At 51.0% G+C, this 24,805-nt stretch overlaps 1 protein-coding gene across 1 annotated transcript in view; it reads right to left on the reverse strand.

Annotated features, from left to right (window-relative positions):
* The window catches only part of ESYT3 (extended synaptotagmin 3), a gene marked incomplete at its 5' end in the record, with an annotated part of 47,981 nt that overhangs the window by 22,269 nt on the left and 907 nt on the right, over positions 1–24,805 (reverse strand). The window contains 5 exons of the mRNA XM_081159887.1: positions 330–419; positions 1,063–1,129; positions 2,706–2,782; positions 6,248–6,382; positions 8,436–8,477. Of these exons, the coding sequence (XP_081016013.1) occupies positions 330–419; positions 1,063–1,129; positions 2,706–2,782; positions 6,248–6,382; positions 8,436–8,477 (411 nt within the window). The remainder of the gene's footprint in view (positions 1–329; positions 420–1,062; positions 1,130–2,705; positions 2,783–6,247; positions 6,383–8,435; positions 8,478–24,805) is intronic.

The following is a 24,805-nucleotide window of genomic DNA, read 5'->3' on the forward strand; positions in this document are numbered from 1 at the left end:
CAGGCAGGTGAGGGCACCTTCCAGTCCTGCTCAGGCCGTGGCTTGGGATAGGCCAGGGCTGCTTTCCTGCCAGGATGACACAGGAGTGGCCAGTGCACATGGATCCCGTGAGACCCTGGCAAGCCACTGCTCTGAGCTGTTTCTGGTCTTAGGGAGAGCAGAGTCGGGTACCTCAGGCTACTTAGGTTGCACAGGACAGGAGTGTGGCGTGCTGGGTCTCGGTGGGCTTAGGCATCTCCATTCTTGGCTCAAGCCCAGTGCCCGGGGCCCAGGAGGCATGTGCTCACGCCCAGGGAGTGGCAGGCCTGCCTCATATCCCCGGGGCTCACCGGCTTCTGAAGAAAGAACACGGTCACGGCTCCCACGAAGGGCTTGTCCACCAGGAGGGGGTCCAGGATGATCCGCAGTGTGCCTTGCAACTGGATGGCACAGAGGGCCCCACGAGGGACTCAGCCTCCCTTCTGCACCTGCTGCAGGCCACTGCCATCTCATTCATACCCATGCCACCCCCAAGTGCCAGGACTGTCTGCTGTCACAGCAGGGACCACAATCAGAAACACCCCTTTGCCAGCTCCCCATGGGCCATGAGCTGGCCCCACTGCCTTCCTGTGGTACGCTGGGTCAAGGGGCCTGCAGCCTCACCCACATTTCAGGTCAGCCCAGCCAGTGGGGGCCCAGGAGTGGGTCCCATTCAGCTCCTCTATACTCCTGCTATGAGAAATTCCACCTCCCCGATCCACCTCAGTTTCAAACATGGGGTCTGCATCATCCCATAAACAGAACCTCTTTCTTCCCTGAGCCACCAAAGTCTCTCTCAGGGGGACTTTAGAAAGAGAGACAGGCGTGGGAGTGTAGTGCCATGGGGCTGAGCAGCAACTGGGTGAGGCCTAGCAGTCACTTCCTGGCCGTGTGAACTTGGGCCTGGAGTCCCTCAATTGTGACCAGCCTGTGTTTGGTGTCATCACCCCCTTCTGCAGCCTGCTCCAGCATGCACCTGTTCTTGCCTGCTCCAATCCCCCCCAGGGACAGGAATGGGGGGCAGTCCTGTCGGGCCCCGCTCACCTGGATCCCGTTCACGCCAGCCTGTATCTTCTGAAGCTCCACACTGATCTCACAGTCCCCAATGTAGCTGAAAGTGGGGAGAGAGAAGGGGGGTCAGGAAGAGGGGCAGGTCTACCCCTCAGGTTGGGAAACTTGCCCAGCCCAAGCCCTGCCTCATCCAGATACAGTCTCCCTCACAGCCTCAGCTTTTCTTGGCTCTGCACAGACACTGACCCAGGCCCAGACCCTAGGGGGCAGAGCCCCAGGTCCCTGCACCCAGAAGTCTCATGCACATCCCCACCTCTGCCCATGATGCTAGTGACTCTGGGCACCACCTTGTCCCATGACACCCCATGGACGCGAAGGAGGGGCTCCTGGTGAGCACAGTGCCCACTCCTCTGCCACTGCTATGCTCCTGTCCCATCTCTGCCCAGGTCTCTTCCCCGAGGACACAGAGCAGCCACACTGCTTACATCCAACCTTTCACCCAGGCTGTTGCTGGGGGTGGTGGAGGGGGAAAAGGCAATGTTCTTAGGAGCCTGAGTCCTGCGGGTGGCTCTTGCCAAGTGACGGGCACAGGAAGCCCAGAATGAGTGCCTTTGAGGTAAAGATCAAGACCCTGTGAAAGGACTAAAGACGACTAAGGGGAGGGAGAAGGCAGCCATCAAATATCTGGAGGACACAGGCAGGGGAGCTGATGTCCCAGAAATGCTGAGTGCCCCCTGAAAGGGTTGGAGGAAAACCTGGGGACTCCACGAGCTGCCTGAGCTGCCTGGGAAGCTGGGTGGGGAGGCCAGATGACCTTGACAGGCCCTAAATATTCATATAAAGATCTGGCAGTGCCTTGGGGCCAGGATGCCCAATAGCTATCACCATCCCAACACACTTGAGACCAGCCCCCAAGTGGGGATGGGTATTCCCAGAGCTGACTCCTGTCTTCCTTGTGTGCCCTCAGTGCCAGCCTCTGGGCTAAGGACAGTACATATGAGACACTGGAAAGGAATGACAACATTCTGGAACCTCAGGAGTTGATCCTTGTTCCTTTAAAACACAATTCAAATCTCACCACCTCCAGAAAGACTTCCTGGGTTGCATCTCTCTTCTCACCATCTCAAGCCTATTACAGACCTCATTCAAAAAGGTGCCCTTGCCCAGCCCACTCAACGAGTCACTCATGTGTCTTCGTATCCTTTAGTTTTTCTGAGGTGCCACAGGGCCCAGTTCTCCTGCTGTCCCGCAACCTGTGCTCAGAGCTCCCTGAGACTCACCACAAGTCCCGCGTCTTCCTGTCACCCTTCTCCCTCATTCACACCCTCTGAGGCAGCTGGTCCGACCCTCCAGGTGACCCGGCCCTGGCCTCTAGGGAAGCTCTGCTGCCTGGACCTCGGAACCCAGAGCATGCCTAGTGCCGGTCCGATGGGAGAAGCCAGGCCTGGGCTGAGGAGTCAGATGGCGGTGGCTCCCCGGGACCACCCATTCTCCTGAAACTTCCGCACCCCAAGCAGGGAACCTGTGCTCTAGCCCAGGGCAGGTGGGGAGGGGGGTGTTGTATCTGCTCTGAGAGGTAGATTAGAGTATATATGCTATTCCATCTTCAAACTGGCTGTTCCCCCAGAGTGTGCCCCCGGCCCCCACACCTGGCCCCCACGGGCAAGAGGGCTCACCATATCTGCAGGTCCAGGACCACCTGTCTCCGGTTGTGCTTGCTGGTGTGTGCCTTGACACCGTTGACCCTGGGGCACTGGAAGAGATGCCGGGACTAGGTCAGCAGAGGTCTTGCAGCAGGGACGGCTGCTGCCCCTTCCCAGCACCAGGTTTTATCCACAACAAATAACGTGACCTGGGGTGAGGCACTGCACTCCTGGGGTGAGGCACTAGCACAGAAACCCACCCCATGGCCTCTGTCCGCCCTTGTCGCTCTGATTTTCCTCCCTAGAATGTGCACCCTTTTTCTCTCTCTCCTACCACGGATGTTTACTGAGCGCCCCCTCTGCACTGGGCTCTGGCCTGTGGCGAAGGCAAGGAGCAAGGCAGCTGAGCCTGTCCTCATGCTCACAGCCCAGCAGAGGTGGGGGGGGGGTGAATGAGCGCTCGGGGTGGGGTGGGGGGGTGGTGGAGGGGGGTGATGAGGTGCAGCCTGTGCCGTCACATGGGTATCTGGGGATGTCAGGAGCACCTCCCAACTCAGCTTGGGGTGGGCAGAGGTTAGTAAAGGCTTCCTGGAGGAGGAGGTGGTGTTTAAACAGTTCTGGCAGATGAGTAGGAATTGCCCGCCTAAGGGCGAAGGAAGAGGGCAGGGTCCCCAGCTGAGAGACCTGACCCTAGGAATTCAGGTGCCCCACGCCAGGACCGCAGTCCCCAGGCGCTGGGACCAAGGGCTAAGCTCCTAGATCATTTTCTTCCCCCCTCTGCCCAGACTCTTCTCCTCTCAGGTGGCACTGGGGGAGGGCCTGATTATTATTTATCAATAATCAAAAATAAATTTCATGTGCATTTGAGTAAGTGATGCACATGTTGAAGTGGTTAGGGGTGAAACTCACTAATGTCTGGAATTTAGTTTGAAATGTGTTTTTAAAAAGATTGACAAGGCCTGGCCGGCATGGCTCAGCTGTTGAGCATCGACCTAGGATCCAGGAGATCACCTTTCGATTCCGGGGCACATGCCCGGGTTGCGGGCTCGATCCCCAGTAGGGGGCGTGCAGGAGGCTGCTGATCAGTGACTCTCTCATCATTGATGTTTCTCTCCCTCTCCCTCTCCCTTCCTCTCTCTGAAATCAATAAAGATATATTTTTTAAAATAAGACGACAAGAAGGATAGCAGCGCGGATATATGCTAAAGCAAACACAGCAAAAGGTTCATTGTACCATCCAGATGGCTCGCTGCATAAGTCTCTACATTTTTTGTTTTTTGAAAAATATTATAGGGACATGTTGAACAGTTAATTAAAATTATGATGTAGTTTTCCCAGGGTTTCTCGTATGGGTGATATGTTAAATGTATAAGTAGCTGTGATCTATTTTCTCATTCTTATATCTATTTCATATTCATTTTTGTCCTAATTTTACATTCTTTTTCTTTAAGAGGGTTCCCAGAATTGTAGAAGCTTCAGGCCCATAGCACCTGGCTCTACCCTGGCCTCTAGGGCCTTGAAGTTGAAGACCCAGAAAAGCCAGTGGAAGCCTGAGGGGTGAGGGGGTGACTGTAACTGACTTCCCACAGCCTGGAGCCCACTGCTCCCCGGCTGGGTCAGTGTGCGGGCACCCCTGGAAGCTCAGCCAGCCCCAAGAGCCCCTCTGTGGAGACCCGGCCTGGGGAAGGCTGCCCACCTGGAGACCCCACCACAGAAAGGAAGGAGAACCATCGTTGGAGCAGCTGCTCTGCACTGGCAGGGCAGTCCTCGCTCGGGGCTCACAGTTAGGTGAGGGGCTCAAGGCTGGATCTGGCCTCCGCTGGCTTTCCTGGCCAGGCACCCTATCTAAGCAGTACTCACACAGCCACGCAGGGCAGCCCTGAGGCCACGCCCGTTAGTCACGCCTCACAACCACCCTTAGAAGTAGGTCCTTTCCTTTTACAGATGAGGAAACTGAAGCTCAGAGAGGTTACATCACTGAACCAAGGTCATCACAGCACAGAATGGATTTGGGCATGGACACAGGAATTGGAGGGAGCTGTAAACACTTGTGCGCATGAAGGAAGGCAGTGAGTGCACTAGGTTCTGGCCAAGCCCAGAAAGATCACTGAGGAGTCCTCTGTGAGCCCCGCAATAGAGAGGAGAGCGAGGAGAGCTTAGGTTGGGGAGGAGACAGGACGGGAAGGGCTTTGAAAACCAGGAGTCAGGTATTTCTCCTGCAGGGCTGGGGCATCTAGTCAGTCTGCAGGTCCCTGGCCAGGTTCTCCTGATGTGATAAAAATCATCCTTCAGGATCAGCCATCCCTAGGCCTGCTTCTGCTGCCGGCAAGGGACCTCTTTCCAGCAGTGTCACATCCCACAGGCACCACCAGACTATCAGCCTAGCTGAGCAGGCTCTGCTATAAACACAGCAGTCCGAAGGCTGCCTGGCTCTCAGACTGCTGAATTCTTCAAATGCCAACTCAGGTATCATCCCGTCCAGGAAGCCTTCCCTGACTGCCACAGCAGCTATGCACTCCTGGACTCAAGCATTCCTCCACCACCGTGCGTACACTGCTGTGTTGCCACCCTTCTATATATGCACCCACCTCCACAACAGGACAGGGGCACAGCCACACCCACCTCTCTCTCTGATGCCTCACACACAGCCATGCTCAATAAGTCATACATGAGTGAAAAGGGGAATGAACAAATGAACCGGCAGATGCTGGGACAAGCCAGTCCTGGCAGAGTCTGAGTGGCATGAACCAGAATCTCCAGGGCTCAGGCAAGCCTGATCCACCCCCAACTAGGGGGTGGGTGGGAGGGGATGAGTTCAGAGTTGGGCCCATGCCCTGGGGCTGGCAGACAGCTCCTAGTGCACCCAGACACCTGCTTATTCCAGAGCAGATCAGAGGCCAACGCCTCTGGTTTACCCAGTGATGACATCACAGCTGTTCTCTGCCTGAGGGATGCATTTTCAGATGACCAAAGAAAGACATCAAGGGGGCCCATTGGGGCAAGAGGAGTGGGGCAGGAGGGTGGAATCAGAAGCACAGTCTAGAATAGGGCTATGTGTTAGGTATGTTAAACAGAAACTTCTTTCACCCTGGGTCACCTAGTCTTCACAGAACCAGCCTGGTTTCTTGTGACACTAATGGCCAGGATCACTCAATTAGTAGAGCATCGCACATGGCTCTGGGGCACTATCTCACTCCAAGAGGGTGTGCTCTCCCCAGGTGATTCCTGAGGGTAGCGAGTGTGACTTGTACATCTTTTATCTGGCTGGCTTCCACCCCGCATGGCATCTTTTCAAACTTTGGCTTAAGAAATACGGAACTTTTTTTGCTCTGACTCTTTGTCTCTCTGAGCAGGGCAAGAGAGGGGCATCCTCAGAGCCTGCAGAGATGGTGATGTTGGGACCTTGGGGTGAGGGGTCTGGACTGAGGCCCAGGGGCTGGGAAGTGCAGGTGGGGGCCAGGACCCTGTGAAGCCTGGTGGGATCTTGCCAATCAGCTGAGTGACCTGGGGCAGGGGACAGGGACAGAGGAGACTGCACAGCAGGCCCAGGATGCCCTTCCTGAGACAGCACTGACCTTTTGTCGGAAGTAGAGCTTGGTGAAGGTGAAGGTCCTCAGGTGAATGCTCTTCTCCCGGATCTTGGGCTCAAGCTTCTCCCGGAACTTGTTTTCCATAATGATGCTCAGGTAGGGCCAGATGTGGGAGATGATCTGGGAGGCCAGGAAGAGGCCCTGCTGGTCAGGTCTGTGCCCCCACCCCAGACTCACAGCTGTCTGAAGCTCTTAGGCTCGGAGCATGGCCATCTCTTGTCTAACCACAGGCTTTGCTAAAAAGCTAACTTGAAATTTCACTTAAAAATCTAACATTAAAATTTTTTATTTTAAAAATCTATTCTAAATACATGCATATAAGGGCCATGGGATCCTTATTCTGTACTACCCATTTGCCCACCCAGCCGTCCGTCTGTCCGCCGCACAGTGGTAACCACAGCAGTGGTTGTCACTCTTGTGTGGGCAGTGGACCCCCGAGCCCGGGTGCTATTTTGCAGAATACCATGAAATAGTCATTCACTAAACCTAATATGATGAAGCCCTTTCGTGCTGTGCTACAACATAAATTACCTGAATCTTCTCTGTGGGACAAAGAAGTAGCAGCTGGCTAGATGTTTAAGAAAAAAATCACAGAAGAGAAACTTAAATTGTTTCCTGCGCATTTAGTTTTATTTTAGCAGTCAGAAAAGGCTGCCTTCTACAGCAGATTTCTATGGCAGGATGACTCATGGTGCTGGTCTGGGAACTAAGTGCAGGGCCTGGGAGAGGAAGGGTGGCAGAGATAGGGCCTGGTGGCAGAGATGGTGATCGGAGGGTGCACAGGGAGCTCTAGCCGGCGACCGGCTCCGTGTGGGGCAAAGGTTCCTTCCTCTTCCTCTCTCTCATCAGTTTAAAGATACACCTCCCCCTCTCCAAACCCACGACCAGAGGAGCCTGGGGGCATGAGGTTTGTCCCCATCTCCCTCAGGGGCCTGTCCCATCTTCCCATCCCCCTGCTTTGTCATTTGCCAAGTGCCTCTTGACCGCTAAGCTCTCTGGGACATATCTGATGCCCTAGCATGAGGTTTGTCTACATAACTTTCCCCATCAGGGAGCCTAATCCCGCTGGTCTGTGTGTGTTGGTGCAGGAAAGACACCATGCGTGCGGGGCCTGTGAACTAGCAAACACAGGGAAGAACACTACCTTGGGGGCACAGTACACGGTTTGTCCCAGAGGCCCTGGGCCCACATTAATCCACAGAAACCTGTTCACTCCTCTTAAGGCAGCAAATCGCTTCCTCCAAATTTTATCCAGAGGCTGAGAACAGTTTTTGATCCACTCGGCAGTGACATCTGGGGTAACATATATAATATATATAGCAACCTTAGATCAAAAACCATCAGGAAGTCCTTTTTCATATCTAACCTAAGTCATTCCTGATCTGGGCTAAGCCTCTATCCAGAACAGAGGCAAGGTCTGTGTTAAAGTCAGGAGACGCAGCGGGGGCTGCACGAGCCTTCACATTTAGGGACAGGTTTGGGCAGAACAGGTAGGAACCAGACTGATTTCTCACTGTAAGGGGACGGGTGGGGCAGACCTGGAGTCTCAGAGCCCAACCTGGGGCCATCTGCAGCAGTGCCTACAGGGAGTCCCCTGCATGACCCAACAGCAGTCACACCTGTGATGACAGCGATCCCAGCGCCTACAATGAGCCAGGTACTGTGGTGCAGTAATTACCTCACTAATTCTCACAACAACCCCACGGGCAGGGACCATAATTGCTCCCATTGCACCGAGGAGGGAACCAGCTCTGAGGTGTTAGGCAACCTGCCCAAGTGCTGGTGGATCTGGATTGGGAACTAGGCCAAAGCCAGAGGCAGCTATGGAACCAACCCCCTTCCTCTCCCGAGGCTCAATCTGGGCCTGGGGACTACTGGAGGCTGTACTTTAGGCTCTGTATTTTCTCACTTTGCTGCTGCACACGTGCGTTAATTGCACAATTTAAAAAAAATGTCTTTTCAAAGAAAAGAAAGTTATTGTCTGGTGATGAGAAGAACTGAGATGGAGGTAAGAGCTAAGGAGAGAGACAGGCAGAAGGCCACCACCCAAGCAGCAGGGAGGGTCTCTGTCCACACACTGCTCCACCCCCATCCCTGCAGGTGACTCAGGAGAGGCCAGCAGGGGAGGACCAGGCCTGGAGTGAGGCCAGTCCCACGGGCGCGCTGGCCTTACCTTGTTGGCCCATTCGACCCGCTCCACGTCCGGGAAGTGGATCTAGGGAACAGAAGCCACGAGAGAAAGTTAGACTTGAGAACCAGACAGGCTGCCAAGGCAAACCAGACGGTGCTATGGGGTAGTCCCTGCTCCCCCCTTCGTTGAGCACCCCCTTGGCAGGTGCCTGGCTAGCGACTGGGCGCCAGCCCTGCCCTCCAGGAGAGGACAGTCCAGTGGGACAGGCTGCAAATAACCGGATGGCACCCACACATGGCTGAGACACTGGCACGGCGGGGGCACCAGCTCCGCCTTGGGGTGCCCTCGTGGGCGGCTCTGGGAAGACTCTTCCTCCTTCCTTCCACCCAGGCCTGCAGGCTGAAGAGGGGCTGGAACCCTCTCAATCAATAAGGCCCGCCCTCCCGGTCCAAATTCCCCTATTCCTTTTGACCACACAAGTAATACTCCACAGAAAAATTAGAAATGTAACTAAGCAAAAGGGAAATTTTTTTCTCTCCCATCACCCAATGCACTTTAATCAAAATTCTACCATCGCCTGGTAGCATACAATGTCAGGATGGGCATGTCAGTTCAGTCCTACAAATGGCATCTCCCACAGATCTGCATTTCAAACACGTATGAAAAATAAAATATATAATATTTAGCTTTATAAATTTCCCCACTTCATCATCTGTCTTTAAAATAATTACTACTATCTCTGTCCCATCAATTCAGCAGCCTGGAGTCACTAAGCAAAGTATCAGCCAAGTGACACCCACTTCCTGAAAAGGCCCCAGGGAAGCACTCGCGATAGTCAAATGCTCACAGGAACCAACATGGATTTAAACTAGCAGGTTGCCCACAATGTGGCAAGACATAAAGCAGGGGAGCCTGCTGGTGGCTGTAAAAGGGAAAATATTTTATCAGAGCATGCCACCCAGTGATAACAGCCGTTAGGTTGATACATTTCCTTCTAGTCTTTTCCAGAAACAAGTATGTGCAGTTTTCACAGAAATCGAGGTCACGGTGCTATTTTGCAACCTGCTTTTTCTCACTTAATGGTGTATTGTGATTATGCTGACTCTAAATTAACTCCTGTCAATTTGGAAAGCCAGAAAGGGCTTCATGGTGTTTACATTGACCCTCCCCAGCTCTCAGGAGCCCCACCCAAGTCCCAACCCTTCCCCAGCAGAGAAGGCCCGAGGCCTGGTCTTACAGCAGTTTCCTCCAGGTCACAGCCCCCAACCAGTACCTGCTGGGTGAGTCCTGCACATCCCTGGGCGAGGGGAGGTCCCCAAGATTAGTGAAAATCCTGTTGGTTAACCTTTGCATGACATGACTTAAGGTAGCTTAATACCCTCCCCACAAGAGTAGCAGTCTCCAAATGTATCTGCTGAGCTTCTCAGTCCCCTCCCCCGGGATTTTTGGGATGGACAGAGGGCAAAGAGTGTACGGGGGGGGGGGGGGGGGCGGCACTGGCACAAAACATGGATCAATAAAATGTCAGCAATGGCCATTGCTGTTGTCATGCCCCAAGTCCCCTGAGCATGAGGTCAGCTCCAGATAGATCACCATGGTCCTGGGACCTCCCAAGGTGGAGAAAGGCCTGCCTTTCCCATCTGGGGGCTCGAGCTCACTGTCCAGGGACTGAGCAGAGGTGCTCATGCAGCTCTCCCACCCAGTGCACACCTACCAAGCCCCTGGATGCCCTGAAGGCCCAAACCGAGACCCTGGCCAAGAGCACTTGTGCAGGAGGAGAGCCGTTCCCAAAGGAGGGATAAAGCACTTGAATTCTCTTGGAGCAGTTTTTAACAGCTTGAGAGGCCAGAGAAGACCAGTACTTCTGAGACTCCTGGGACATCATGCCACTCTCCCAGCCTGTTTCCCCAGCTCTGGGCAGTGGTCCATACTAACTTGGAGAAGCATCTGATATTCCCAGGTGCTGAAAGCCTACTATCTGCTTCCCAGAGGGAGAGCTGGCCCAGCCCCCAGAACAGGGGGAATGAGGGGAAGGAAGTGGGCAGGAGCCGGGGTCAGGCCCACCAGTCCAGCCAGGCAAAAGCAGCCTGTTCACCACATGTTCCCTGCAGCTGCCCCGAGGCAGGGCCCAAGCTGGGGACCTGGAGAGTGGAGGGTGGGACCCTTTCATTGCCCCCTACCACATGGCCCAGCTCTAAAGTAAAAACTCCTGCACGTGGGCCCTGCGAGGAGCCCCAGCCCATACCATGGCCTCATTCCCCAGAACACCCCTCCCTGGAAGTACAGTCACCTTGACCTTTGCCGTTCCAAACGAAGGCCTGCACATGCCATTCTGTGGCTCTGAAACACACTTCCCTATTCTCCTTTGACTGCTCCTTTGATTCCTCACCATATTAGACTCCACTTCTTCCAGGCAGCCCTTCCAGATCTCTCAGGTCAGGGATGAGTGTCCCTACTGTGTGTCTGCTGGTTCTCCATTGCAGCATGTCACACACATTAGAGCTGCTTGGTGGTATTGCTGCCTCCTGACCAGACTGGAAGTTCTAGTGGGCTGACTCAGCCTCGATCCCTATTAGCGCCTGTCCCTGGCATGTGAATGTATTAATACACACTTGTGGAATGAATGAATATGAATGAATGCAATGCTCTTGCCTTCAAGGAGCTCCCAGGATAGTGAAGGAAGCAGGCAATTTGCAGACAATTCCAGTACAGGATCAGAACCGAGGGGGACGGGTGGAGGGGGACATCACAGAGGAGAGTTGAGTTGGGTTACAGCTGGCCTCTCCCTGGCACCTTCTGGCTGCACCCCTGCTCTCCTCCCATCCTAACCACTGCCCACTCATCCTGCCCCAGGGCAAACCTCTATGCATCCCCCTTCCTCCCCAGGGAGTTCTGCACCCCCGGGAGCTGAGAGGTTCTGATCTGCTGGACCCTGGAAAGGTGATCCAGGTTGGCAGGTTCAACCCTGGCCACGCTTGGGAACTAGTCAGACAAAGATTGCTGAGGGGCCCCACACCTACTGAATCAGAGTGCGGCAGGGCGAGGCCTCCATTTAATTTTTAACAAGCTCCTGGCATGATTCTGGAGTTTAGCAGGGGTGTTGGGAGGTATCAATGCCCAGCCCATCCCTTGCTTTAGAGTGACCCACACTCACCCTGACAGTGAGGACAGCAACAGAGTGCCCAGGGCGGCAGTGGTTAACTTTGCATGGTGTCTCTGGGCCACCCACACCTGTATTTGAGGCCTCTTGCTAAGAGATTCCTCCAGATAGCGAGCCTGAACCCCAGACAGAGCAGCAATTCAGACCAAGAAAATAAGAGGCCATCGGGTCACCCCGTTCTGCCTCAGGCACTCTGAAGGCCCCACCTCGGCCTGACTCAGCACCTGTCCCCTCCCCAGGGAACCGATATCGGAGCCAGGCCACCTTCTTTGTGTTCCTGGTTAGGTTCTGGACCAGCGAAGGACATTGAGAGAGACCGACACTTACGGAGCAACTCCTCCTGCCCAGTGCTTAGCCCAATGCAGACAAATTCGTCTCCTTTTCCATTATCACCGGTCTTTCGGGGATCTTTCCCTACTCCAACGTCGCAAAGTTATTTGATGTTTTTATCTATTGGCTTTATATTTTAGCTGTTGCATTTAGGTCTACAACCTGTCTGGAATTTTTTTAATAGTGGGTCAAACAGGCTTATAATTTCATTTCTCTCTACACTCTAAGGCAATTTTCTAACATCACATACTAAGAAGGAAGGAGCCATCCACTTTTTTCCTCATTTGTGAGACCACCTCCTCATAAATCAGCTTCTCGTGTGCGCCCTCGTGGGTTGAGCTCCACGGTCTGTTCCTGTGCGGGTACCATTCTGTCTTAATCACTCTGGCTTTGCAGTATCACCTGAGGTAGGGTGAATCCCCTTTTTTAGGCTGATTTTGAAAATAGTAGGTATTTATATTTCCATAGGAATCTTAGAATCATTTTATCAATCTTCAACAACAAAAAATCCTCCTGGGATTCTGATTGCTCTGTTTTTGAATTTATAGATTACCTTGTGGGAGACCTGACATCTTTACAATACTAACTTCGCATCTGTGAACAGATCATTTCCCTTTATTCACTCACATCTGACTATATTCACAGAGGGCCATAAGCTGTGGTCTATTAAAGTCCTGGACATTTTTTGTTAGATTCTTTTGTGGGCTTTGAGGTTACTGGAAATTTCATTTTCTGGGCTACTTGGTTGAAATCTGTTACTAGTTCTAACCATTCACTGACTCTCAGAGGTTATTTACATACATTTTTTATAACAGCCAAATAATAACAATTGCTCTCCTTTGCACCCTGCCTAATCTTTATTGTTTGTTTCTCTTGTGTGACTTTGCTGGCCAAGACCTCTAGTCCCACGCTAGGCACCCCTATCTTGTCCCTGACCTCAGAGGGAAGTTTCTCTACTAAGCACGATTTTTGCTGTATATTTTTAGAGGACGGCCTCTATCAGATGGAGGAAGTTCTCTTCAACTCCTACATTTCTAAGAGTTTTCATTATTTACAGGTATTGAATTCTGTTCAATATTTTATCATACCTATGGAAGATAACCATGTTAGTTTTTCCCTTTTGTCCACTAATGTGGTCAACTTAAAGCAGAACCACCTCAGGCTCCTGGGTGAAACCCCCTTTTTGTAATATATTTAGTCTGCCTGATATCTCATTTAGGTTTTATACACTCATGATTCAAAACGATACCTACAATTTTTTGTTCTTGTACAGTTCGTATCTGGTTTTGGTAGAAAAGACTTTACAATAAATCGTAAAACGAGTGAGACAGTTTTCCTTACCCTCCTCTTTTCTGGAATGACTTATAAATATAGAAACTGTCTGATCCATGAAGGTTAGTATATCTTACCTAAAAAACCATCTTATCCTGAGGATTTTGGGGTGGTGAATTGCCATTTTTCTCTTTAGTGGTTAGTGGTGTACTCAAGGTCTCCTCATCTCTTACCATGGTAATTTTGGCATTTATATTTCTTCTAGAAATGTATTTCATCTTGGTTTTCAAATGTATTGATATGTAGTTGTTTATAATATTTTGTTATTTTAAATGTTGTATCTGTATTTATTCATTTTATATTTTATTTTCATCTTTTCTATTTTTTTTCATAATCAAACTTTGACAAAATTTTTGCCTATTGTATTAATCTTTTCAGAAAACTAACGTTTACTATTATTAATAATTTTCTGTCCCCCTTTCCTTTATTTTAAAATTTCTGTTTTCATTCTTACTTGTATTATTTCCTTCCTTGTTTCTGTGATCTAAATCCTACCTTGTGAAGTACGTGACTGTCAGACCACTGTGCTGTACACCTGAAACTAATACAAATTACTATTGAATGTAAACTGGAATTAAAAAATAAATCTATTGCTTTCTTATGTTCTTCGAATTGAACTCTATGACTCTTAGAGTTGAATACTTTGTTACAAATTCCCCTACAATTTTTGACATAGTGTTTTCATTGTTTTTCTACTGTTTCTTTTATAATTTCTATTATGATTTCCCCTTAAAAAATGATTTTTTTAATAGTAATGTTTTTAAATATCTAGATGTAAGATTTCTAGAGCTATTTATTATTGTTTTCTAATTTTATGTTTCTGTGGTCTGAACAGTCTGTGGGGTGACAGTTCACCGGAATATATAGATAATGCCTTTGTGACTTAGTGCATGATTAATTTCTATGACTGTTCCATGCGTGATCAAGTTATTAATCATGTCCTTTAAATATTTGTTATCCTTGCTCTTAGACTACTTGATTTCTCATTTTCAGGGAGGAATGTATGAAAACTTTTAAGCCCAACTACTGATTTATCTCCTTCTCCGTGTAGTCTGTCAGTTGTGGGTTTATATTTCAACTTTATATTATGCAATACATATATGGCCATGGTTATTATATCTTAATTATGGCTACTCTTATGAGAATATAACGTCTTTCTTTGTCTTTATGATATATTTCAGTTATACTCTATTTTGTCTATTATAAAAATTGCTACTCCAGCTTTGTTTCAAAGTTGTCCAGTTGTATCTTTTTCCAATCCTATTTTCAACACTTTTGAGTTCATGTTATCTCATGTCATTCAATAGTCCCCTTAATCCCTTATTAGATTATAAAAAAATAATAAATGGAGCTAGAGCTGCCATCCCAGAGGAATGATTTTGCACAAATTATACCTCAAACCTCTGAAATGTTAAAACAGGGCAAAATCACCTTTGGACTGGGCCAAAAGCAACATTATGCCCCCCAAAAACTGCAAAGATAACAGATATTGCAAAGAAAGTAGATATTATGACTACAGAACTGACGACTATTGAACTGAAAATTCAAAACATTATTTAGAATTAACATCAATATGTTATGGTATCTGCACCAGTAGAAACGCCTTCCTTCTATTGATGTAATTGTTCCCCTTCCCTTTCTTATAAATACCCATTGGCCTTGTCTCCTAATTGAAACATTATTTGGACTTCTGCCTGAATCAGTGTTTCCCAAATAGCTATGCTTTGATCTCAAATAAATGCTTGTTGCCTCTCACTTTGAAAGAGCTTTTATTTTCAGGTTAACAAGCTCTATTTTATAGATAAGAAACTAAGGCTCAGAGTTTGCTTAAAATCACCAGCTGTGGAGTGCTGGAGCTGAGACCCAGATCCAGGGCTGTCTGTGCTTCTGCGCTCCACCCCACTCGCTCCTCTTCTTTACATACTCCGTTTCCCTCTTGGACAAAAAGTCTAATTTAGCAGCGGACCACCCTCATGGGCCCCAAATCCTCACTGGTAGGCCATGCTTTACAAAAGACGTTCATAGACACTATCTGATCTTCCTAATGCTCTATAAGGTGAACAGCAAAAATACAATTATTCCCGTTTTACAGATGAAAGGCTCAGAGACGAGTTTGTACTTGCCAAGATCACCCACGTGTTCAGAACTCAGATCTTACCTGCGTGTGATTTGAGCTCGGCCTTCAAATGTTTTTCTCATTTATTTCCCCTCCCCCTCCTCCACTTGAGATGTCAGCATTTGAAGTCCACTTATTAGTGTTTTGTTAACCTATTCCTTATGCATCTAAAATTTAACCTCTGTTAACCTCAGTTTTCTCATCCACAAGATGGGTACAGAACTGCCCACTCTACAAAGTTCCCGAGAAAACTAAATGAGACAACGCATGTAAGGTGCTCAGCACCCTTCCCAGTTCAGAGTAAATGCTCCAAAAGTTGTGACTTGTTGGAAGTTGTAAAGACCCTGGAGGTGCAGACACTCTGACACCTTTGAGCTCATATACATGCCAAGAACAAGGTCACCTGGGCTGTGTGCCCATTTCTGCCTGACCCAAAGCCCAGCAAATTCTCTGCTGGGTCTCTCGGGGCCTGCAGCTCTGCACTTTGGGAGACCACTGAGACAGGAGAGTAGAAAGTGCAGAGAGGATAATGCAGTGAAAGTGGCTGAGGCCACAGAAGAAGGACCATAGCTGACTGTTGTTCCCCTGGCCTCCGCTGACTGGCCGAGGGAGCTGCGCCCCCAGATAAAGACAGCCACAGATAGGCTGGGCCCAATGCCTGGGAGGCGCCCATGGGAAGGTCTGCTCAAGGGGGGAGGGTGCTCCATAGTGAGGCTTGGCAAAGGGGCCCAATCAGAGCATTTGTCTTATGTCTTTCCCTCACTAGGCAAACAAATGGAAGGCAGAAAATGAAGACAGGTGGCTCACTCTCAGACTGAGCACTAAAGTCACTGAGCTTTTGTTCTAATTGCCCATGATGCTGGAAGTAACTGGGACCACCTCGGACCAGCTGGCGGGGAGACACTCACAGCACCTGTCAATGCAAAGGGCTAGGCTCAGGCAGTGGTTCTCAAAGTTTTCCGTTCAAAAGCACCACCTGCAAAGCTCTTAAAAACATGGATCTTGGTTAGGGCCCCCAGAAATTTTGATTCAGGAGGACTGGGGCAGGGGCCTGGAAACCTGCATTTTTAACAAGCTCTCCAGGTCATTCTGATCGTGGTGGAGGGGGGTGTGGAGATTGAGTGCACAGGGCTCCAGGCTGGAGGATCTGCTCAGGCCCCGGAAGAAGGTGGCTCCTGTGCCCCTGGGGTTCCTGACTAGGGCTCCAGCTGTCACTCCTGGGAGAACACCAAATTCTCACCAGCAACCTACGGACCTCAGTGGACCTCAATTCTTTTACAGAGGGAGTACTGCCCTGGCTGGGTGGCTTGGTTGGTTGGAGCATCATCCTGTGCACCCAAGGGTTGCAGGTTTGATACCTGGTCGGGGCGCATATGGGAGGCAACCAGTAGATGTTTCTCTCTCACACTGATGTTTCTCTCTCTCTCTCTCTCTCCCCCTCCCTCCCTTCTTCTCTAAAATCAATAAAAAATAATATCCTCCAGTGAGGATATATATACATACATATGTACATACAAAGGGAATATCATTTGTGCCACTAAAAGCAAGGGGAGGAAAGAGCTAGCAGACAGAAAAACCCACAACGTCATGATTCTGCTGGCTCTGGGCACTGCCCTTGCCCCTAGAAGCGGAGCCACCCCTTCCATGTGAGCTTTCTACAGCCAGGCAGCGGGAGCAGGAACTACAGCGGGGGTCGGGTCGAGGGTCTGGTCCCGACTCACCATCTTCAGCCTCAGGTTTCCCGCTGAGGCTGTTCATTTCTGTGCTGCCCAGATCCACAATCATGAAAGGTAATGGATGTGAATCCACTTCTAAATCGAGATATATTCAGCACTTCTAGCCAGGTTCCTCCCCGCAGAAACACGAACACTATCCTGACTGAAATAGTACAGCTATAAGCATGTTCCCAAAGCAAGCCTGGAAAATTGCAGCACCTCCAGGTCAAGTGACCAGGATCTCAGATGCCTGCTGGTCCCCCTGCAGTCTCCCTTGGGACTGGCTTTAAACAGACAGAACTTCAGCCGCCATCTGAGGCCTCCCTAAGCTCCCACACTTCTCTCAGCTGTTAGTGTACTTGGGCCCAAGCCTTCCAGGCAAAGTGGGCTCATATTTTAATAGCAGCATTTTCAGACATTGTCATGGGAGTGGCAGCAATGAGCACACAAGAGGAGAAACAGACTGTAAAGCAAACTCAAGTCTAAGTGAGAGCTCCAAGCTAGCAGAGGCCAATAAGGCCCCCATCAATGCTCCATCTTTAGGTGGTCATGTGCTTAATTTCTTTTATTTATTTAGGAAAAATGATTCCACGGCAGTGAGGAAATGGAGCCAGGCTGATGGTGACATTCCACTGGGGCTGGGACCCGGACAGGTCCCACAGATGGGCTGGGGCTGGGAGGCCTGGGCAGGATCTCTGGCCTCCAGGCCCTCTCAGGAGGCAGAGGACAGGAGGGCTTCACTTAAAGGGCCAGCCTGTGACTGTGTGAATCCTGCTCACTTTGTTTCACAGGAACCATAGCTCCTCCCGGCCACATGCAGACACACGGACACAGAGATACAGACATACATACACACCAAGATATCCATGGACATACACACAAGACACATGTACACATACAGTGTGCACAGGTACACACACACCCAGAACCACAGACACATTCACAGAATCACACACACAAACACCCTCTTTACTGGAAAATAAAGCCTCATGGCTCTTCCCTGCTCCAAAGGACATTCTTGCACACACACACCCCTGCTGACTCACTGATGTCGCCAACCCCCTCCCCTGGCTCAGAGAAGAGAGAGCCCTCGTTTGGTGTCCTGAAGAGATGTCCTACACAGGGAGGCCACCCCAACTTCAGGCTGACTCCTATCTTCCCGAGACAGGTCCTGCTCTGTGGGTACCTATTCAGGGTTCCCCTTCCACCAGGAAACACTCCCTCAATTCCACCCACTTTCTCCTGAGGAAGCACAGCCTTCAGTCCTTTCCCCTCTGTTCTTGAGGTGCTCCTGTGAAAACTGCTCCTAAATCTGCCCACTCTTCTGTTTAAAACTGTCCTGCAAAACATGCTTTCAGGGAAAGCACTGCATTGCCAACATGAAATTCTCTCCAGCGCTGTTCTGGAATCTACATGCTCCCTAACCACACGCTCGGCCTGCAAACTGGCCAGCTGCACTCAGCAGGACACCTGAGCAGACAAAACCCCAAAGGCAGTTAGTTGCCAGGGACAAGAACACTGGTGCCACGAGCCTGTCACCCTTTGCTGAGGAATAAGGGCTTGGCACTGTCCACGAGGCACTTTTTCAAGGAGACCCGAGTGTAATGGGAACTTGCCAAACAGTTCAATGATTCTGTTAGCTTTGGTAATGCCTAGAAGCCAACAGACTTACCTTCTTGCAATCAAACTAGTAAAAGACCAAAAAAGATAATACTTTCAATGCTGATAAGGCCACAACAAAGTGGGAACGAGAATCTTTAAAATGTTCATAAGCTTTGAAATATTAATTTAATGAGCAGGGATCTATAGTCAGGAACTTAAGAAACACGGACTAAGATTTACACAGGGACGTTCACTGTAGCATTCATGCCACAGACTTTTATGGGCACTGAGCTCGGAGCTGATGGTACAGCGACAAACAAATATGCTTTTCCTTAAAAGAACATTCAGTCTGGAGGAAAGTCAGACATAAAAATAGGCAAGTGCAAATCAGCATGGGAAGTGGAGTGACAGAGACGTGCTCAGTGTACTGCGGGGGCCTGAGGCCAGAGGCCAGTGGAAGCTGGTGATCAGCTCGCCACACCTTTCTGCCGGCCGGACAGGGGCCACAACAGAGAAGGACAGGGGCTGTCCCACCTTTGCCCCTGACCCTCATCCACCAGATGACCTCTCAGTTATTCAGGTCCTCAGGCACTTGGCTTGGAGAAAAGATTGCCATGGGCACTCCTGTCCCAGACAGACTCAGCCCCTTGAACATCAAGCAATGGGCAGTCTCATGTGAGTTTGGGTGTCAGAAGTTACTGTCCAGCCCTGCTGGCCTGGCCCAGCGGCTGAGCATTGACCTGTGATCTCGGAGATCGCAGTTTGATTCCCGGTCAGGGCACATGCCCGGGCTGTGCGCTCCATCCCCAATGTGGGGCATGCAGGAGGCAGCCGATCAATGACTCTCATCATTTACACAGAGAGATGTTTCTATCTCTCTACCCCCCTCCCTTTGTCTCTCTGAAATCAATAAAAATATATATATATTTTAAAAAGTATGTTGAGTACACTTAAAAAAAAAAGAAAGAAATTACTGTCCAGAATCTGCTCCCCGCAGGATGAGACGATGAGGTCAAGTGGCCAGACTTGTGGAAATCTTTGGGCCCAGAATGCCCAACCCCTACCGCAGCCAGGAACACCAAAGTGCACTTCCTCCAAGGAGGCTAGGAATTAGATCCCCTCCCCCAGGCCTTCTTAGAGCCTTGCACTGCCACCTTATAGGACTAATCACCCCATATCAAGAAAGGCTGTTCTTGAGGCTCTGAATCCCATGTAGCCCGAGGGTAGGGCCTTGTGTCACTCATGTGTCACTCACAGTGCCAGCCTGTGGCACTGTGCCTGACACACTATAAGCCCTCAGTAGATATTTGCCAGCTGAGTAAAGGATGCCTAAGATCGCCGTGTTGGGCTTGGAGGGAGGGAGGCCCACATTCTGCCCCTCTCTTGCCTAATCCTGGCCCAGGCCATGGTAGGTCCAGGAAGCATCACTAAGACATGGGGCAGAGACCCTGCAGCATGACTAAAACCTGCCTGCCTCCTGCTTCCTGAGGATAGGCCTGACTTCAAGCCATACGAATGACCTCACAGGGCTTCAGAGACCTCATGTGTAGGAAGTTCCCCAGTTCCAAGTGGCCCCCAACCAGTCCTGATGTTTAAAACCAGGATCCACACACCAGCTCCAAGAATTGAGCTTTGTAATGTAACTTGAGAGTGCCTAGCCTAGCTCAGAGCTGTCATCGCATTTACTTCCCCTAATTAACAAAAGTATCAGGACAGGATAGACCATGAGAGCCTGAGCCCTGGAAGATTGGGGCTCCACCCACAGAAGGAATGCCAAACTCTCAGGAAAGGAAAGCACTCAACCCTGGTCATCTGTCTGAGTGGCTGGCACCATGGCTTCTAGGGACCATCCCAGTGGACCAGCATCCCCTGGTTGCTACTGTGAGCCTTGGAATGCTCACCACTTTGGGGGAATGGTTCACCTGCCAGCCGTCATCCCTTGGATGCACCCAATTAGGAGGTGGGTAGGCAGAAAGGTTGGAGAACAAGGTCCTGTGGGCAGGGGGCACCAGAGAAAAGTGAACTGGGAACTGATTAAGCATGGCAGACTCCTACAGCTAAACAGACTCTATAGGCCATCTCCTAAATCTTCATCATGTCCAGAGAGAAGTCTGGGACCCAGAGAAAAAAGGGGACCTTCACAAGGTCCCCAAGGATGACCATAGACTCCAATTCTAGACCTGCCACCACATCACATCAGCCCACCCCACCCCAGCAGACGCACAAGGGTTAATTGTCCCTAACAAGGCTGCCACTGATTACTATCAGCTGGCAGAAGAGCTAGCCTGGCCAGACCTGAGACCACAGACAGACAAAATGCCAAGTTTTCTGACAGATTTTTCCTCTCTCCACCTGGTCTCAGGCCCTGATCCCCAAACACCTCCCTCCTCACAGCAGCCCACTCTTGGCAGGGGCAAAACAAATACCTGATAAACAAACCAATCAGCCACCTGAGTGCTGGTCAAGGGCTGGATGAGTAACCATCCTGCACGCAAAGGGCAGCCCACTGCATGAATGCAGGAATGCAGCCTGCACAGCCGCCACCAGGGCCCTGCCACAGGAGGTGGGGGGCAGAGCAGCAGCCAAGGTCCCAAGAAGGGTCTTGAGGAGCCCAGAGCATGGAGGAGGGGCGATGGAGATCAGAAGGGAAGTGGTTTCTGGGGCGCCACAGCTGGAGTCCTGTAGGTTCACAGTCCCAGGCAGAGCCAGGGCATTTGGGGTGAGGGTGAGGGTGGGGGTAGGGGGAGTCTCTGGATAAACTCTCTCTGCACATCCCTCCTACTTACTCCTGCGGTCATCCAGCTCAGAGACACACATGCTGCTTGGGCGCTTGGGAACAAGTTTCAGAGTAGGAAAAGGTAGGGGTGGGAAATTGAAAATACAGTGACAGCCCCACAGATCCCTTTGTGCCTGGCTCTGAACAGCAGCTTTTCAGGCACTCGCCTCACCACAACTGCATGCGGGAACAGCTTCTGAGGCTGCAGCTGCATGAGGGGTGACCTGGGATTTCACCAGCTCTGCGGCACCAAGGACTCCCCTCCTCTCACTACACTGTCCCCACACTGCACTGTCTCCCCTGGCAGGGAGGACTGACTTAAAAGCTGTGTGTGAGGAGCGCTCACATGTCCACAGGGCCGCCGCTCCTCTGTCCAGGGGCTGAGCAGTGGAGGTGGCTGCCTGCTCTCTCCGTGTGCCTTGGTCGCAGTCACAAAGCAAGGGGGTCCACAGGTTCTCCACTCATGACCCCTTTCAAGGCTGAAGCTTCCCTTTTTGAGCTATGTCTTCCATGGAAGGGACCCAGGGGAGGAGCAAGAGGGTTCCTAGAAGCAACCTCGTTTACAGGTTTTTACAGGTGGGGACAATGAGACCCAACAAGGAAAACAATATTTAAAATCACCTGGAGGCAGCACTGTGTTGAGAAGTCTAACAGGGCAGGAAAGGCTGCTGGATTGAGAATTGACTGCCATGTCCTGGCAGGGGAGAGTCATGGCGTCTCTGCTCAGCTCAACCTGGTCTTGGCCTCTTCCCCACACAGCAGCTCGGTGTAAGTCAGAGAACGTGTGCTTTCCAAGCAGCACACAGCCCGGCCCGCAGCAGGTGGGCGGATACGCACCCCCACTCCCTGGGTGCTGCTCTATGGGGGATGATTTGCATGCAGGTGTGAGGCCTGAGTGTGGCAGCCACATCCAAGGCCCTGGAGACCCCCAGCTTTCTTCAGTCCCTGACTATTGGTTTGCCAACATCAAAGGAGGCCATAAGCCATCAACACCACTTCCATGCAAGGAAATCAGTTCTCAAACAGGCAAGGCTGTGTGTTGAACGATCTGCTTGTGAGGTAGAGACACCTGTGCTCCAAAATCGTAGGCAAGAGGCACGCTGCCCCCTCCGTACCCAGAGCCGTGTCTCCCTTCATTTCATAAACAGCACGTGCTCCTCAAAGGCAAAGAGTATGGAGAACATTCACCCGAGCAGGCCCCAGGTCTCCACATGCCCCTCCTGAGCGGGTCAGAAAGCCCACATTTACACCTAGCGGCATGCTCTTCACAGGTGCTCACACAGGCGACCCGCCTCCCCAGACCTGCTTCCTATTCTGGATTCCCAGTCCCAGCAATGGGCGCCCAGCTCCCCAAATCGGAAGGCGCCCTGGGAGACCCCTGGATACCTCCTTCACCCCACTCTAGAGGCCAATGAACACTGAGAGCCCCGCTCCGCACATCTTCATCTCCTCCTCTTGGGGCTACTACCAGCCTCTTGGCTGAAATCAATTTTTCAACTGGTCCTCCAGCTTCACTCCCTCTTCCATGCTGCATTGACAGGACCTTTCTAAAACCTTCCACAGGCTCCTTGCAGCCTTCAGAATCAGCCCCGACCTCCATCAAGCCTGCCTCTATCACTCAGCCCCTATACTGTACACTTCAGCCAGGCCAAGCCACACCACACTCCCTCATATACTGGCCATGCCACCCCTGCTGTGTTCAAAAGCGTCCTTCTGCTTGGGTGCCCAGTCCGAAAGGCTACCCAGGCCCCAGCCCCCTCCATCCCCCACTGGCCAGCCACGCCAGCCAGCAGTCAGGACACGCAGGCGGAGGACAGGCCTTCCTGGGACCCTGCCCAGCAAGCAGGAGGCTGTGGTGTCCTTCACTCCAGGCCTGTGTCCCCTGCCGGGACCCTGTTCAGACTCCTGTCTCCAGCTTCCCTAAGACCTCTCTTATAGGCAGTTACCTATAATGCATCTGCCTCCTGCCCCAGACTGCCCTCTTGGTAGGAGAGACACCAGCATCTTCCTGTGTGTTCCAACATCCAGCTGGACTAGGCCTGGGGTATGGTTTATGGGTGAAAACCCAGGAGGTACCTTCTTGTGTTCTGTCTTACCTATCAGGCTGAGGACCCTGTTGCCTAGGAACATGTAGCCCTGGGGTCCTGTCCCCCAAGAAAAGCCAGGATAGTTTCTATTGTGTTTGTATGCATAGGGCTGGGGGGTGCCAATGCCCCTACCAGATCTGATTCTTGTCCCAATTTCAGAAACACTGCCTGCCTTTGCACACAGCTATGTTTCCGGAGGCCTCCCTAATAAAAGAAGGGGCAGAAGGGGAGGACTGTCCCTTGGTGAGTCCTCACAGGTCCACCCTCATGGGCTGAGGACATCATGGGGGTCACAACAAAGGTCTGACAGGCAGCCTGGGTTCCCTCAACAGTGAGCAAGGAGTGTGAACAGCTCCAGGACTGCTCTCTGGGCCCACACCTTAGGGATCACAAACCCCCACAGAACAAGGATGACCAAGGTCTGGAGGAGACAGGTCCCAAACACCGACCCCATGGCTGCTACCCTAGAAAAGGTCACTGTGTCTTTTTATTGCACACCACTAGCAGTAACGGTCTTTGGTCCCCTCCTCCCCAATGTACATAAGCCTATTTACAAAGCTTTACAGTCAGTCCTACATTAAATATCAGTAAGTGTTATGGGCTGAATTGTGTCTCCCAAAATTCATTTGTTGAAGTCCTAACCCCTAGTACCTTAGAATGTGACTGTATTTGGAAATAGGGTCTGTGTAAGGGTGATTAAGTTAAAATAAAGCCATTAGGGGCCCTAATCTAATCTGACTAGTGACTTTATAAGAAGAGGAAATTTGGACACAGATCTGTACACAGGGAAGATGGAGTGAAGACTCAGGGGGACGACAGCCATCTACAAGCCAGGAGAGAGGCCTCAAAAGGAACCAACCTTCCCAACATCTTGATAAATTTCTGTTTCTAAGTCACCTTGTGTACGGTATCTTCTGTCAATACTAGCAAACTAATGCTGTAAGGCTTAGATTCTCTTTTTAAAACGTAAGTATAAATAGGCCTTTCTAATATTTTCTTCTGACCCTTCGTTGGATGGTACCCTCATGGGCAGGTGTGAGGAACCTATGGCCTGGCTGGATTTTATAGTGAAGGCCCCAAGCCAGAGCCCCCAGCGCCCAGAGAGGTAGGTTTCCCACAGACCAAGCCTTGCCAGCGTTTCCAAACCTAGCTGATCATAAGATTCACCAGGGTGCCTCGGTCCCACCTGGGAGTTATGAGGTGAGGCCCAGAGCCTGTTTACGTTAAGTGGGCCGGGTGATACTCAGTGCCAGAAGGGTTTGAGAAACCATAGTTCAGGCCATTCCACACAAGG

The sequence above is a fragment of the Miniopterus schreibersii genome (genome assembly GCF_964146895.1).
Source record: "Miniopterus schreibersii genome assembly, chromosome: 15".
Lineage (NCBI taxonomy): Eukaryota > Metazoa > Chordata > Mammalia > Chiroptera > Miniopteridae > Miniopterus > Miniopterus schreibersii.